This window comes from Euphorbia lathyris, chromosome 2 (genome assembly GCF_963576675.1).
Source record: "Euphorbia lathyris chromosome 2, ddEupLath1.1, whole genome shotgun sequence".
Lineage (NCBI taxonomy): Eukaryota > Viridiplantae > Streptophyta > Magnoliopsida > Malpighiales > Euphorbiaceae > Euphorbia > Euphorbia lathyris.
In genome coordinates, this window is record NC_088911.1 from 33,513,169 (window position 1) to 33,529,546 (window position 16,378).

The 16,378-nt window shown below is 38.0% G+C and overlaps 2 protein-coding genes across 2 annotated transcripts; one reads left to right on the forward strand and one right to left on the reverse strand.

Annotated features, from left to right (window-relative positions):
- Positions 1 to 5,310: 5,310 nt before the first annotated feature.
- Positions 5,311 to 8,316, forward strand: LOC136217700 (probable galacturonosyltransferase-like 7). The gene is made up of 2 exons (XM_066004338.1): positions 5,311 to 6,965; positions 7,714 to 8,316. The coding sequence occupies exon 1, from the start codon at positions 5,858 to 5,860 to the stop codon at positions 6,944 to 6,946; it is 1,089 nt and encodes a 362-aa protein (XP_065860410.1). The 5' UTR covers positions 5,311 to 5,857; the 3' UTR covers positions 6,947 to 6,965; positions 7,714 to 8,316.
- Positions 8,317 to 10,781: 2,465 nt separating this feature from the next.
- LOC136217699 (cellulose synthase-like protein D5) lies at positions 10,782 to 15,694 on the reverse strand. The gene is made up of 3 exons (XM_066004337.1): positions 14,697 to 15,694; positions 13,226 to 14,030; positions 10,782 to 13,133 (listed from the first exon to the last, which is right to left on the reverse strand). Exons 1-3 carry the CDS (start codon positions 15,566 to 15,568, stop codon positions 11,358 to 11,360), a joined length of 3,453 nt encoding a protein of 1,150 aa, XP_065860409.1. The 5' UTR covers positions 15,569 to 15,694; the 3' UTR covers positions 10,782 to 11,357.
- Positions 15,695 to 16,378: the final 684 nt, after the last annotated feature.

A 16,378-nucleotide genomic window follows, 5' to 3' on the forward strand; every position in this document is an offset into this window, starting at 1 on the left:
TATTCCCACAACAATTTATCAGACTTATTATGATGTGTATCTCTACGATTTCCCTATCTTACCTGATTAATGGCCAACCAAGAGGGTTAATTAAGCCATCCAGAGGCTTACGACAAGGGGATCCTATCTCCCCCTACCTGTTTATTATCTGTGCAGAAGCGTTTTCAGCAAACATCAGGAAAGCGGAATTGGAAGGGAAAATACATGGGGTAAAAGCTAGTTGTGATGGGACTAGCATTTCGCATCTGTTTTTCGCAGATGATTCACTGATTTTTGGAAGGGCTAATGTCTCCGAGATGGGTGCAATCAAGGGCATCCTTGACGAATATGAGCGAGTATCAGGTCAGATGATCAACTTCGACAAGTCGGAACTATTCTTTAGTTGCGGGGTTAATAACGAGAGGAAGGCAGCGATAACTAGCCTACTAAATGTCAGTGAAACAGGAGCATTTCCTCGCTATCTAGGGCTGCCGACAGTGATTGGTAGCTCGCGGAAAGAAGTATTTGCTGCAATTAAGGAAAGGATCACCCGAAAGGTGAAGGGGTGGGAAGAGCGTAAGCTATCAGTTGGCGACAGGGAGGTGCTGATCAAATCGGTAATTCAATCCATTCCTTCCTATGTAATGTCATGCTTTATGCTTCCTGACTACTTCTGTCAGGAAATCCAAAGCTTAGTTAGCCGCTTCTGGTGGGGGGGGGGGGGGGGGGAAGGCAGAAAAACAGCCAATCTATTGGATTGCTTGGGATACTGCGTGTAAATCGAAATTCGAAGGAGGACTTGGCTTCAGAAGTATGAAATCCTTCAATTTAGCCATGCTGGCAAAGCAATGTTGGCGAATCATGTGCAATCCGGACTCACTGTGTACTAAGGTCCTCAAGGCAAAGTACTTCCCTCTTAATAACTTCTTGGACGCCCCGATGAATACCGGGCCAAGCTATTTCTGGCGTGGTGTACTTAGTGCAAGGAATATTTTCCGCAAAGGGCTATACTGGCGGGTGGGAAATGGCTACAACATCGATATCTGGAATGACTTGTGGGTCCCCTCACTGAATGCTCACCGTCCGCTACTCTCTTTGGTCACACCTCGGCCAATATTGGTGCACGAACTCATTGATCAGGAAAACGGTTGCTGGAACAGGGCACTCCTTCGCCAAGTGTTTCAGGAGGGGGACGTAAATAAGATCCTAAAGATTAACGTTAGCTTTCGGCTTCCTCCAGATAAGTTATATTGGGGCCTAACATCCTCAGGTACTTTCTCTGTTAAATCTTGCTATTATATTGCAGAAAGTGCCCGATCCTCGAGTAGCGTCACAACCTCAAGCACACCAAATAATTGCCTATACAAACAGATTTGGAACATCAAGCTCCCAGCAAAGATAAAACATTTCCTGTGGCGAATGATCCGTAAAAAGCTCCCAACAGGGGAAGCCCTTGGCCGTCGCGGGATAACACACCTACGGCTGTGCCCCTGCTATAACTACGGATGTGAAGATACGCTTCACTGTATTTTGCGATGCCCCTACGCAAAAGAAGTCTGGCGTCGTGCCCCCACATCGACCCGTGTGGACAAAATTGCTGTTGCAGACCCGTTCATATGGCTCGGACTTTGCTATGAACGTCTGAGGCAGACAGATGTTGAGCTGCTAGCAGTGATCGCCTGGTGGATCTGGTACCGGCGGAACGTATGGAGGCATGAAGGAGCATGGATACCAGCTGAGATCGTCATTGAGAAAGCACAGCGCCTCATTACAGAGTGGAATGATTCAATAATGCCTGCAGACCCCGCACTAGACCATAGCAATGGCTCACATGATCAAACTCTGGACCCTAAGAAATTCTGGTGTCGCCCCCCGCCTGGTATCATTAAAATCAATAGTGACGCCTCAATGGGGGATAATGATCAGGATTGCAGGGTCGGGTTAATCGCGAGAGACTCTGATGGTCTGGTAATGGCGTCGGCAGGGGTGCCTATCGGTCCATAAAGCTCAGCAGAAGCGCAGAAACGCGGGCTGTGCTTGAAGCGGTCATATGGGCGAGGAATTGTGGTTTCACTGCAGTCACCTTTGAATCCGATGCAAAGAGGGTTATTGACGCTATCAATTCGAATCACCCACTGAATACTGCTCTTCAAGAAATATATATCGACATACATACAGTTGCTTCCAACTTCCGTAGTTACTCGTTTGTGCACATTAACATGTAATTGTGTGGCTCATGGGATTGCAAAATGGGCACAAGGTCTAACTGAACCAATTTACTTGATTGAGAAGAAGAAGAAGAAGAAGAAGAAGAAGAAGAAGAAGAAGAAGAAGAAGAAGGTTAAGCCTTACTTTTGTTATATGACATTGATGCTTCTCATCCATCATACTTTCTCCACGGACAAGTGGATGTGGACAGGGGCGGAGCCAGAGGGGGCGGGGAGGGTCGGCCGACCCTCCGGCCCCGTCGGAAAACCCCAGGAATGGGGTTTTCCACCCTGGTAGAACCAGGGGCCGCCATGGCTGGAGCCCCTCCAGCCATGGCGGCTGCTGCTGAAGAAGAAACCTTCTTCTTCAGCAGCACATCTGATAATAGATGGAAAGGGCAATTTGGCCCTTTCCATCTGTTATTTTTTTAAACCTACAAGGCATTAAACGACCTCGTTTTATGCCTTGTATGTTTTAAAAAAAATGACAGATGGAAAGGGCCAAATTGCCCTTTCCATCTGTTATAAAAAAATAATAAAGGCTTTTCTCTTTTCTTTCTCTGCTTTCACGCACGCAGAGAAAGAAGAAGAGAAGTGTGGAGTGAAATTTTGGAAAAAATTTCCCAAATCACTCCACACTTTTTTTTTCAAGTATCTATCTATTTTTACTTAATCAATTTTCAATTCTAATTTTTAAGTTAGTTTTTTATTCTTTCAGGTTTAGTTTTATGATTTTTAAATTAAGGATTGTTAAATTAAATTGAATTGATAATGTGGTAGGGTTTTAGGAATTTTGATTGATTGAATTGGTGAATTAAATTGGATAGAATTGGATTCAATTGGTGAATTGAATTGAATGGTTGATATTTAGGGATTTGGATTAAATTGAATTGGTGAAATTGAGTTGAATTAGTGATATTTAGGGATTTGGATTAAATTGAATTGGTGAATTCAGTTGAATTAGTGATATTTAGGGATTTTGATTGAATTGAATTAGTGATGTTTAGGTAATTTTAGATTTTAACTCAATCAATTACTAGTGAAAAGTGAATAAAAAAAAATTCCAAAACAACTTTTTTTATATAAATAAATTTGCAATAGAAATCAAATTCTGGAGTCGTCGTTGGATTTTTTTTTACATACAATGGAGCCCCTTCGAGGTCCGGGTCCTGGCTCCGCCACTGGATGTGGATAATACTTTTTATTTTCTTTCTCAGATAACAAACAAAAGGTTTATGATTGATTGGGCCATTAAACTAACCATGCCAGCTTGCTATTTTCTTTTAAATTTCTTCTTAATAACATTATAATCCTCAAAAAAAATATATGTATAAAGTTTAAGGAATAAGGTAAAAGATATTGCACTTATCAGAAACTATAAATTTATTTCTAATGTATGAATGATATATATTTTTTTTTTATCTTTAATGTCTTTTCAAGTAAAATCAATCCATGTTTGATTGTGATATCGAACATTTCAAATAAAATTATCGAAATATGTTTCACGTATTATTTATAATTATATTAATAACATAATATACATTTTAAATAGTTTTGCTGTGATTAAATTATACGTAATAGATTTATTTGTTGATATTTTAATCATAATTATTGCTTCAACTGTGATATAATAGTTAAATTTAAATAACATGTCAATTATTGGTATACCAGACTCTTTAAATTTTTATTTGGTAAAGATAAATTTGATATTATGCTAAAACGTTTGGGATAATTTTTTTTTATGTAAATTCACACTTCCTCAAAATCATTAGATATTCCAAAGTTTAAATTAACCTATCTAATACCTTACTTGATAATTTTTATAGATCTACAAATTGATATATTTAAGTAGCTGAGATTTAAACATGTCCATCATACATAAAAAGCTTAATTTAATACAAGGTGCCAATCTTTTAAATTAATATGTGAAAAGTCTATAGATGAAAGTGTTTTTTAATTAAAGAATAATTGAAAAATAATAAAAAAATATTAATTAAAGAGCAATTGAAAAAATAAAAAATAGGTATAAGGTTCAAATTTGTCTCTAACGTTTTTGGGAAGTGTATATTTATCCCAAACGTAGGAAATTTGCAATTTTATCCCTAGAATTGCCAATCAAGTTCAATTTTACCTCTACACAACAAATTTTTTTTTTTTAACTAACTGATATAACATTTATTCAACTATCACCTCAGATCTTTCGAACAAGTTTGTCGATAAAATAAAATAGTTATATGTATTTTGATAGATTATTTATACATGTTTTAATGACGTTGTAAGCATTTTATGCAGTTTTTTATAATTAACTTTTATCTGACAGACTTAAACATTGTTAATTCGATATGTTATTTGTACTGTGTTAGTAATAGAATAAATATTTTGGACATAATTGACGTTTGAAAGATCTGATGTGTTAATTAAATAACGAGTTAAATTAAAAAAAAGTTAAATAATAGTATAATAGTATGTTTAAATTTTCCGTTAGATAGATATAAAATTGATTTTACTCGACAATATTAAGAGGAAAATTTTTATTTTTTTTATATTAATAGTAAATTTGTATTTTTTTAAGCTTTTGAGGCAACTTATAATAAAAAAAAGTAAGTTTAAAAAAATAAAATAACACATAATTTTTTTATAACAAAAATAACACATAAATTAAAAACGTAATTAAAATATTTTAATTGTAGCATTATTTTACTGGTGCCTTCTATAGTTACTTTGTTTTTGACAAAGTAAGATTTATTTTACTTTTTCTACTATTAGATGAGCTTATTTTGTCAAAATTTATTACCATCAAATAGCGAAAAAAACAAAGCGAAAAAAACAAAGTAAGTAAGCATAGCCAAATCCTTATTTTACTAGTGTTGGAATTACATTATTAATTTAATTAAAATTAATATTAAAAGGTGGGTGTAAATTACAACAATCTTACTTGGCAAGGCCAGAGAGCGTGAGTGACGTGTAGAAGCCAACAAGGATAGAAAAAAAGAAAGAAATATAATAGCAAGTGATGAGATAGGGACGTAATGGTCATTGTGACACAAAACACAGAACAGAGACAGCTGGTTTCTGCTCTCTTAATAAAAAGTACAAACACCTCTTTTAATTAATTCTGTCAAATTACTAATTACTCAACTATCGTATAATTGATTTAATTTCATTTTTAATAAGATAGGAGGAGCATTTAACTGATATTATTATAATTTTGGTTTCGGCCGTGGATTTCTATGGTGGAAAACGCAAGGCTAAACTGGAAAAAGAAACAGAAAACCCCTTCTCTCTCTACTCTCCACTTGTGTCTCTTCTCTGTTCTTAATCTATCGCCTTCTTCACGAAGCCATTAACCAGAGATAAGAAGAGTGCAGGTGGCGAGCCGGAGGGAGAGAGGTGGGCCGGACGGACATACCGACCGACGGACTGATTCTCCTCCCCTGCTTTCATTTTTATGGATTCTTCTCTTCTCTCTCTCCTCCAAGGTCGCTTCATTCCCACGGCAATTTTACTTTGAACCCCCCGGAGGAAAAGATTGATTCCTACTCATACTACTCAATCTGGCAGACCTTAAAGGAACCCTAGCCATTCTTCGATCTTTCCTCTTACCTATCCTGGCAGATCGATTTGATTTCAAATCCAAGAAAAAGAAGAGGAGAGGGATTTACCGGGGGAAAATGCTTTGGATTATGAGATTCTCTGGTTTTTTCTCTGCTGCCATGGTTATGATTATTCTTTCTCCGTCCCTTCAATCGTTTTCTCCGGCTGAGGCTATTCGATCTTCTCATCTCGATGGATACATGGCAAATCTGGCTCATTCGCCGGATTTTTTGTCATTTCGAAAAGCGTCGGTATTCCGCAATGCAGATAAATGTGGATTCAATGATATCAGAATTTCAGGGAGAACCGGTCTCTGTGATCCTTCCTTGGTGCATGTTGCAATTACTCTCGATGTTGAGTATCTTAGGGGTTCAATTGCTGCTGTTCATTCCATTTTACAGCATTCATTGTGTCCGGAGAGTGTTTTCTTCCATTTTTTGGTTTCTGAGACCAATCTGGAATTCTTAGTGCGCTCTACTTTCCCTCAATTGAAGTTCAAAGTGTATTATTTCAATCCAAAAATTGTACGGAACCTGATCTCTACTTCTGTTAGGCAAGCTCTCGAGCAGCCACTCAACTACGCCAGGAATTACTTGGCTGATCTGCTGGAGCCTTGCGTTCGCAGGGTTATCTACTTCGATTCTGATTTAGTTGTGGTTGATGATATTGCCAAGCTATGGACTACGAATTTGGGTTCAAGAACAATCGGTGCCCCGGAATACTGTCACGCAAACTTCACCAAATATTTCATGGCGAGTTTCTGGTCGAATGAAAAGTTTTCCGGTACATTTACCGGTCGGAAACCTTGCTACTTCAACACTGGAGTAATGGTGATAGATCTGGTGAAGTGGAGACGGGTCGGATATACTAAGCGGATAGAAAGGTGGATGGAGATCCAAAAGATTGACCGGATCTATGAACTAGGTTCCTTGCCGCCGTTCTTGTTAGTCTTTGCTGGAAACGTTGCGCCAATCGAGCACCGGTGGAACCAACACGGGTTAGGCGGTGATAATATAAGGGGCAGCTGCCGTGACCTACATCCCGGTCCAGTTAGCCTCCTACATTGGTCAGGTAGCGGCAAACCTTGGCTCAGGATTGACTCGAAGCAACCGTGCCCGCTCGACGCACTATGGGCACCATATGATTTGTACGGGAACTCACTTTGAATAACAGTAGTACTCGCCGGTAAATTCTCTGCAAGACTGTTCTGTGACTAATCTTCTCTTCTTCTTTTTTGGTTCATTAATTTTTCAATTTGGCCTCTGTTCTTCATTATTTTTGTGCCTTCTATTTGTCCTTGTTCTTTTTACTAGAATTTACTCAATTTTTTTGGTCATAGTAGTAGATGATTTGTATCCTATTCCATCCCATCTTGTTATTTCTGTCTCTGGAAATAAAAAAAGAAAAAACAATGAACATATTCAATTCCTTATCATTTAGTGTTTATTTGGGATTTTAGTTACAGTAGTGATTAATATTATAGCCAAAACACAACTGTGTGAAGAGGAGAAAGGATAACCATGGTTCACTTCTGCTTTAAAATGACCAAATTGCACTTGTAACTCCATTGATTACACTAGTATGAAGAGTACTATCCAAGTGGCAATTAGTAACTTTATTAGCACCCTGGCTGGTGTCGGTGAACTTGTTAGTTCTGCACAAACTTTCATCTTTTTATTAGCTCTTGTGAGTGGGAAGTAGAGCAAGATATCTTTTTCTTTTTAGGTTAAATCTTTTTTATGCTATTGGTAGGTCATCTGAGTTATGTGGTACAATGCTTTGGTTGGGACTTGAAAGAAAAGGGGACAACTCAATTTTGCTGTATTTTGTATACCTTTTTGCTTATTGCACGCCATTATTATAAACTTGTCAAAATAAGGCAATAAGAAAAGAAAAAAATGATAAAGTTGCACACATTATATATACGTTGTAGGTGGAGTGTAATGAGCAAAAAGGTAGTGATGTGTAGTGGCCGAAAGGAACCTAGTGCGTGTGCGTGGCCTCCAAAACAAGGGAGGAGGAGTGGTGCCGTGCGGGCTGGAGTATCATTCATTCGTAAGAATCTAAAATTGGCCTTGCAAAATGGTGGCACCAAGGTCTAATTCTTTTTTGGACACTGTTTTTTTCTCCTTCGGTTGCAGTGGTGGTAGCTTTGTCATATGAACCACCTCATCTCTGTCTTTATGCGCTATTCGGTGGCATCAGCATTTGCACGTTTCTTTCTCTGGATAATTCTTGCATGTGTCATCTTGTATATGTCAATAGGTGAATTGAATTAATTCATTTGTTTAATAATTTTTGGGTTTAATACAAAAGGGGAAGTTGAGTTGATCTTTTCTAAACTTGATTATGGCATCAAAGTGGGACCTAGATTACAGTTGTTGCGTAGGAAGAGTCCGAAATAGAGACTGGGGACCGATTCCTTTTGCCCTGGCATCACACGTGGCCATTTGCTTCACCTCTCCTGGAATCAGCTGGTTACATGTTGTTCTTTATTGTATTTGATTAATTCTTTCTGTGATGTTAGTGAATTTTAATAGAGATTATTTTTCATAATTTTAAACTCCAGTTATATGATCTTCTTCTACTTTGTTGGCTGCTGAGTGGTTGATCTTTTAAAATTAATTAATTGTGTTATGAAAGCTGATTAAGACAGGGCAACAGCTTTTAAGGGACGAAAGCAAAGAAAGATCAATCTGAGCTAGACCGATTTGTTGTCTCCTATAATTATAATCATATAGTACCAAACTTTGTAGTATTAAACTTTAATCATTTGGTAAGGTTAGATAGTCACAGAATGCAATAACGGTGCAGTAATCTGGTGCATCACAAATATGTTGTTGAGTCGTATGTATTCACAGAGGGCACACACGGACTGTGCAGCCAATAAGATGATATTTTCATTAATTTTGTACTTTGGGTCCCAAGGATAGAGTCGGTGATTCATGTGGACGGAATTGCATTATGATATGTGTGATACTCATTTATCATCTATACACTCCGCTTTTTAAAAAACATAGCAGATATTTATCACTTGTAAAAGCTGTAGAAGAAGGTGAAGAGCTTTAAGTGAGAGTTTTAGACGTTTGGTTTTGCAATAACAAACTATAACAGTAAATAAGTAAGCTAAACAAGTTTAAGTTCTTATTTTGTGATTGAGATAAAAGTTTTTGTCTTCCATAGGACGGGTCCTCTTGTTTTAGGCCCCAAGGGGATGGAATGAGCTATTTTGGTTGCATATCAAGGGGTCCATCCTGTCCTGGTACAAGATCAATTACGATGGATGGTTTTGGAAAAAGAATACAGGTAGCTCCTCACTTCTCCTAGACAAGTTAATATCAGAGAAATAACAAGCAAGATAGATGTATTGATTTCCAAGAATGCAACAACTTTTCAATTAACGACAAGAATTAAACACTTTTTTCTACTAGGTATTGATTTCACAAGACACTTGAGAACTTGGACTTAACACCACCATGTGGCTGGTGGATAACTATTTTCCCAAAATGGACTGCTTTTAATTATCCCGTTAAAACAATACTATTACGGACTTCAAGTTGTATTAACCTTATGAGGAAGGACCTTTACCAGTTACGACACACCCTATGCTCTGAGATTCTTCAACCGTTGGGAAAATTTTCTCCAAATGGGTGTTTTTTACCATCAATTAAAACCTATGTTGCACGGATACGGAAACTGAAACGGAAACGATACTTGAAAACGTAATTTCTAAAAAACGTAGGAAACGAAAACGTGGGGGAAACGTGTAAATATTAAAAATATAGGAGCATATTTATAAATATTAAAAATATAATAATACATTAAATAAGATTGAAGAATAAGATGAAGAAAGTTCAAACTCAATCAAGATTCCAGAGACAAGGATTATAGGAGAAAGAAATATGGATAAGTTCTTTAAAAGCTTAATACATACCCAGCCCCCTAAAGTTGTCCATTTTATTCATTTAACCCCTTCAACTTAAGGGACATCCTTTTAACCTCATAAACTCCAAAAAAACGCTACTTTTAACCCCCTATCATCCGACGTGGCATTGACCTAGTCAACGTTTGTGTCTCAAACACAGAAGGCGTGTGAGAGGATTTTGTTCTTGCCTCCAACGGTAAAAAAAATGCATACAGCCCCCTAAAGTTGTCCATTTTGTTCATTTAACCCCCTCACCTCACGGGACAACCCTTTAACCCCCTAAACTCCAAAAAAATCCTAGTTCCAACTCAAGTACGGGCATTGGAGATAAAGAAGATTTAATTGGTGTCTTTCTAATTTTTAATTGGTGCTTTTTTTGGTCTCAATCCACGTTGGAATTGTAAAAAATGCTTTAATTTTGTATGAATTATGACCACAGTGTATATAGATACAGTGGAAGGCAATACAAAGGAAGAGTTAAAATCTGATTTGATATGAAGTATATAATACAGTGGAAGAGAAGTGATGACTAAATGATATTTATAGCAATTTTTCAATATTAAGGACTTTCAAAAGAAGAAAGTAGGAAATAAAAGAGCAAATTATACACACGGACAATATTATATCTCGACAGTCTAAAATATGGGGTTAAAAGTAGCGTTTTTTTGGAGTTTAGGGGGTTAAAGGGGCGGCCCGTGAGGTGAGGGGGTTAAATGAACAAAATGGACAACTTTAGGGGGCTGGGTAATTCAGGATACACACGTGTCACGCGCGTGATACACACGGACAACATTATATCTCGGCATTCTAAAATAGGGGGTTAAAAGTAGTGTTTTTTTGGAGTTTAGGGGGTTAAAAGGATGTCCCTTAAGTTGAAGGGGTTAAATGAATAAAATGGACAACTTTAGGGGGCTGAGTATGTATTAAGCCATCTTTAAATTGAAGGATACAAGAAAGTAATTATCTCTCAAATAGAAAGTTTCAATTTTCATAATCATAGATTGAATAGGAACTGGAAAATAGAAAGTTTGAATTTCCAGAATTTTAATCGAAATAGGTAGGGAAAACCGTTTAAAAACTGAGAGACGCGTTTCATATTTTTGATAATTACAGAAACGTGCCCGGAAACGTTTCGTATCAGTTTCCGAGAGTTTCCGTTTCCCACATCTGTCGGAAACAGGAAAACGCTTGTCATGGAGAGTTTCCGTGCATTATAGGTTAAAACAACCCTATAAGGAAAGAAGGAGCTCTGCTAATTATGGTGCGGTGTAATGAGGAAGCAACTCTACTAAGGTAGAGTTGTTTTTCGTGGGTTCCTTAAGGACCACCCTAATATGATTAATACGGCTTAGAGGCTCTAACACTAACTAGTATTGCTAACACTGCTTGTCAATGTGTAATGTTCTTGTTTTCAACTGGTTGGCAATTGTTTATAATCATAATTATAATTAGCTCTAAATCATGATCCACCCACCATAAATATTTGAAGAAATATCATAAACAAGAACATTACACATTGACAAGCAGAATGTAATTAAGAAAAAACTACAAAGCTGAGGTGGAGAAACCTCATTTTGCTTTTCTGTTACTACTACTGCAAACAATGATCCTATATATATATATATATATATATATAAGCACAAAGAATAAGATCAAGGGAAGTGGAACTTCATGTAATCTTCTTCTCCCCGGCCTGGAGGAGGACTGATGTAGACCCAAAGCAAAGAAATGATAATGGAGAGCAAACCAGACCATATATACACAATGGTTGGTACCTTTCCTCTTCTCCCCATCAGCCCTTTAGCAAATGGGTAGAGATGGGATAAAACCCAGAAGCTGAAGAACACCCCACCTAGAAGCTTACTCCACTCTGGATAAGGACTGTACATTGTCCTTGCTACTCCTACTGCTATTGCTATGGCATTCAACATCATTATTGTGATTGGAGGTACCATTAAGAAGCTCCACCTAACCTCGTAAAGTTCAGCAAATTCCTCATCCCCTTCTTCTGGTGTTGCTGATTTAGATGTCAATGTGAATGATATGTCTACTCCTGCTATTACCTTTAGCAGTCCTTGTAAGACTGCTGCAGGATGAGCACTTGTTCCTCCTATCACCCAGAACTGCTCATTTCGCCACCAGTCGTGGAGAGTGATTCCGGACCATTTGATTTCCAGGAGTGCAAGTAAGCAAAGGGTTATTGTGATGGCCAGCAAGAACACAAGGAATGTGATGCTGAGAGACTGAACTATGAATTGCCCTGAAAATAGAGATATTGCAGGTAGTATGCAATATACAATGAGAAACATTGAGGTGAAAGGGTACATTCCCACGTTGAAATATGCTATCCTTTGTAAGAACTTCATACGAGGGCTAGCAAACAATGCATTGTTTCGTGAGAAGAATATTTCAACTGAACCTGTTGCCCATCGAAGCACTTGATGCAGCCTGTCTGTTAGATTGATAGGAGCTGACCCGCGAAATGCATCTCTTTTCGTTACACAATAAATGGACCTCCATCCTCTGTTATGCATTCTGTAACCAGTAACCACATCTTCTGTTACTGAACCATATATCCATCCAACCCTTTTCCCCCACTCAGTTTTATCCTCGTAGAAGCAAGAGATTACGCTAATTGCCTCTGCAACTGTTGCAGCATCCAATGGCTCTCTAGGAACAGCAAGGGATCCAGCTGGTCTTCCGTGACTTCCTTGCATTTCTTGAAGCAACCTTCCTTGGTATTCTGCAACTGGAATTGATGCAGCTAAAGAAGCTGAGTTCCCAAATCTTTTCGGTAGAAGCGAAGACTCTATCTCTGCATCATCGTCATTGTGGTCTCCATTAATTGGCAATGTTATCTCATCTTCTTGTTTCTTTGCAGACTTCTTGGGTTTCCTTAAAAGCAACTTAATTTTCCTCCTGCCAAAGCATCCATGGTGTTCTGTGGTTCTAGGAGGGCTGAACCCATACAGAGCTGTTCTGCGGAAGATGCAACCAGTTCCTACGTACATTGGACCCTGCAGCCCATCAAGAGCTCTCATGCTTACATCAAAGAACACTGTGTTGTGGTTACCATAGCGATCATTCGGATCAATCCCTTCAAACCTTTGAGGGAACTGAACATAACAGATCCTGTCACCGCCTCTATCAAGCATAAAGCACATTCCTTCCCTCATGGCCAAAGAGTTATAAATGTAGTGATCACAGTCAAGATTTAAGATGAATGGACCATTTGACATAATTGCACTAGTTCTAACTAGAGCATTCATAGCTCCAGCTTTCTTGTTGTGATCATAACCTGGCCTCTTCTCACGAGACACATACACCAGCAGTGGCAATCTGATATCAACGTCTGTTGTGTCAATCAAGTTCTCGCCGCCTGCTTCTGTCCCGAACACAGGTTCTGCATTGGGTGGGGCTAACATTGCCTGCGATCAAAATCAAAGAAGAAATGTTAATACATACTCTTAAGTTTCCAAGAAAATTTAGTAGTAAATTACAGGTTTAACAAAATATTTACCTGAATTATACCGGCATGATCTCCCCTTGAGTGATCAGTCTCACCAGAAACCCAAGTTCCAGGCCAATGAGAGCTATCTGACATCCAAGTAGCCTTTGGTACCTTAATTGGATCTGATGGATTGGCCCCCATTTCCACCTGTTTCTTCTTTGCTCGAAGCTCTTCATGGGCATTGTAAGCATCTGATCTTCTCCTGATTGCTTCAGGCAAGGAATTAATCCTCACTTTAAATTCATCATATTCTCTCTTCACTCTTCTCCTCTCCCTAACAAAGTCAAGCCTCACTTTGTTCTTGAGAAAATCGCGTTTCTGCCCAAAATAAGCCTCGGGGTTCCGAGGTTCTATATTATGTTTTCTGCAGAAGGGTACCCAAATTCTTGCAAAACTAGCAGTCTCAGCAAGAGCTTCAAATGTCAACAGAGCTCCACCATCGTCTGACAAGTAACAGGCAACCTTTTCCACTGGATAATTGACTGCAAGAATGGATAGAATGGTGTTTGCAGTGACAAGAGGAGGTTCTTTCTCAGGGTCTGCAGTTGAAACAAATACATCAATGCCTGGAAGGTCTGATCTTCCTCTTGGGTTTCTGAGATTGGGGGATTCGAAGCGTTCTTTTAGAACAGAAAGGTCAGTGACTCTTGTTACTGGGCATAGCTTAGGAAGTTGATCCAGAAGCCATGAAAACGCAAACCATATCTCACAAGTTATGGACATCCCCCATAGCCACATTGCCTCGTGATTGGGATGTCGAACTCTCCACGTGAGAAACAAACCAAGGGCAATCAGACGCATCACAATCAGCAATCTGCATAACCAATAACATTAATCTCACATTCAGGTCCCAATTATGCCAAAATATTACTAGAGCTACTATCTTCTAATTATCAGCTAGCTTAACTTAGGCAGGTAAGTTCATTAATAATTCATAACAACATTTACAGAGATGAATTATGAATTCCCCAGCTAATTATTCTAGTCTTCAATAACCACAAGATAGAATCCTAAAGCAACTAACCAACGAGATAAGCAAAGCAGGATATATTATGTAAATGAAGAACCAAAGGCCACAAATTATAAGTTAAAAACCTAAAATCAAAAGCCAATTAAAACCCACCAACAAGAGATAATAATCAAAGCAACATATATGATGTGAATTCAAATGCAGAACAAAAGCCCACAAATAACAACTTAAAAACCTAAAAACAAAAGCCAATTAAAGCAACCGATGGGAGATAATCAAAACAGCTATATGCTGTGAATTGAAATGAAGATCAAAAGCCACAGTTTTCACAAGTTAAAAACCTAAATCAAAAGCCAATTAAAGCAAGCAACGAGAGATAATCAAAATAGCATATATGATGATGTGAATAATGAAGAGCAAAAGGCCACAAATTATAAGTTAAAAACCTAAAATCAAATGCCAAAATTGAAGATACAATTTAGAGAAAAACAGAAAACTTCATTCATGTACCTGTATGGGCTTAGAATTGCAGCAGAAATTCCAACCTTCCTGGTCAATGGCCTCTTGCATTTTTCTCCAAAATCTGGAGGATGGTCAAATCCATTTGCTCCTGATCCTCCATACCCATCTTTAGGCCACACGGCATTCCCATATCCGTAAGTACCCTTAGTCTCAAACAACCACCGAGTGTGGTCAAACTCAGGGGGATGATTTTGCGCCTTGAAGGACTTCACAACAGAAAGCCTCTTATCTAAAGTAGGCAAGGGCAGTGCCTGATCTTCTTCACTTTTATCCTCATAATCTTCATCAGTTTCCTCATCATCAGCACCCCTGTATGGTTCTTTGCAACCAGGACATTGTCCTCCTCCTATAGATTCCACATTATCTACATAACAATCTCTGCAGATTTGGAATCCACACTCACACTTTCCTTGAATTGAATTTTCATCGCAGCCTTTCATCCCACAAATAACCCCTGATTTCAGAGACTTAGCTGTTTCCAGCGAACAGTCAATAACATGCCCACGGGTCACCGAATTGAAACCACCGGTGAAGATAGTACCCGAAATGAAATTCCGATCAGGTTTTCCTGAGTCATAAAGGCTGGTCCCTGAGGCTGACATGTACTGGTTGTCGGGAGTAGGAGGTATGTGCACAGTGTATGTGACAAACCCTGAATTGGTATCCTCCGTGGTATCATCTCTAGACGTCGAGCAGTATCTGCCTCCGCCTGAGTTCCGATTCCGACTGTTGCTGATCGGGGAGTTTGATAAAGAAGTTCTGGGCACCGGACTTGTTAAGCCGATGCTTCTACTTCCTGTTCCTTTGCCTCCTGATGAGACAGTTACGGTCACCGGAGAAGAAGATGATGTTTTCACCATTGTTCTGAAAACAGTATTAAGAAAATCGCAAGAAAAGAGAATTCAAGTAGAGAGAAATGAGAAGAAGGTAGGAAGATTGAAGCGTAAAAAGAATAATGGAAGCAGAAAAAGAATAAGCTCTTAAAGTAGCTGGCACTGATCTCAATTTGTAATTGAATTTTGGAGTTGGGGAGTTTCATTGCAACGGTCGAATAATTTAGACCGTAGATGAGATGGAATCCGACGATTAGAATTCAAGAGAAACGGTAACGTTTTGAGATATGACATTTGCATGTGGTCCACGTAGATAAGAAAGTCAAAAAAGTAAAGGGCAAAAAGAGGATTTACACTCCTTTAAACGGTGTTTATATAAACCGTTGAGTATACTGGGAAGATATTCCAAAAGTTAACGTCGGTGGTCCACGGCTGTTTTAATATACATATACATTTAAAAAGTTTACCTCTTTCTTCATGCACACCGTTGAGCTCATTGACAAAATTTATTTGCATTTATGTTATAGTATAATATAACCATTTGAAATATATAAATTATATAATATGATTAGGATAGTATCTATAATACATTTTAACACTCCTAGACTTCTTTTTATAAAATAACATAGATTGACTAATTATGAGGAACAAAACCTAAATACTGTATTTTCAATTTAGTCATTTTTTATTCTCTTCAAATACCTCATAATATTAATATTGTACGACTTATATTTTTGTACTCTTTATTTATAAATAAATAAATTGTTATATAAATTCAAATTAAAATATGTATAACAATATCTAAAAATTGATTAAAAAAACAATTTCTAAAAATAA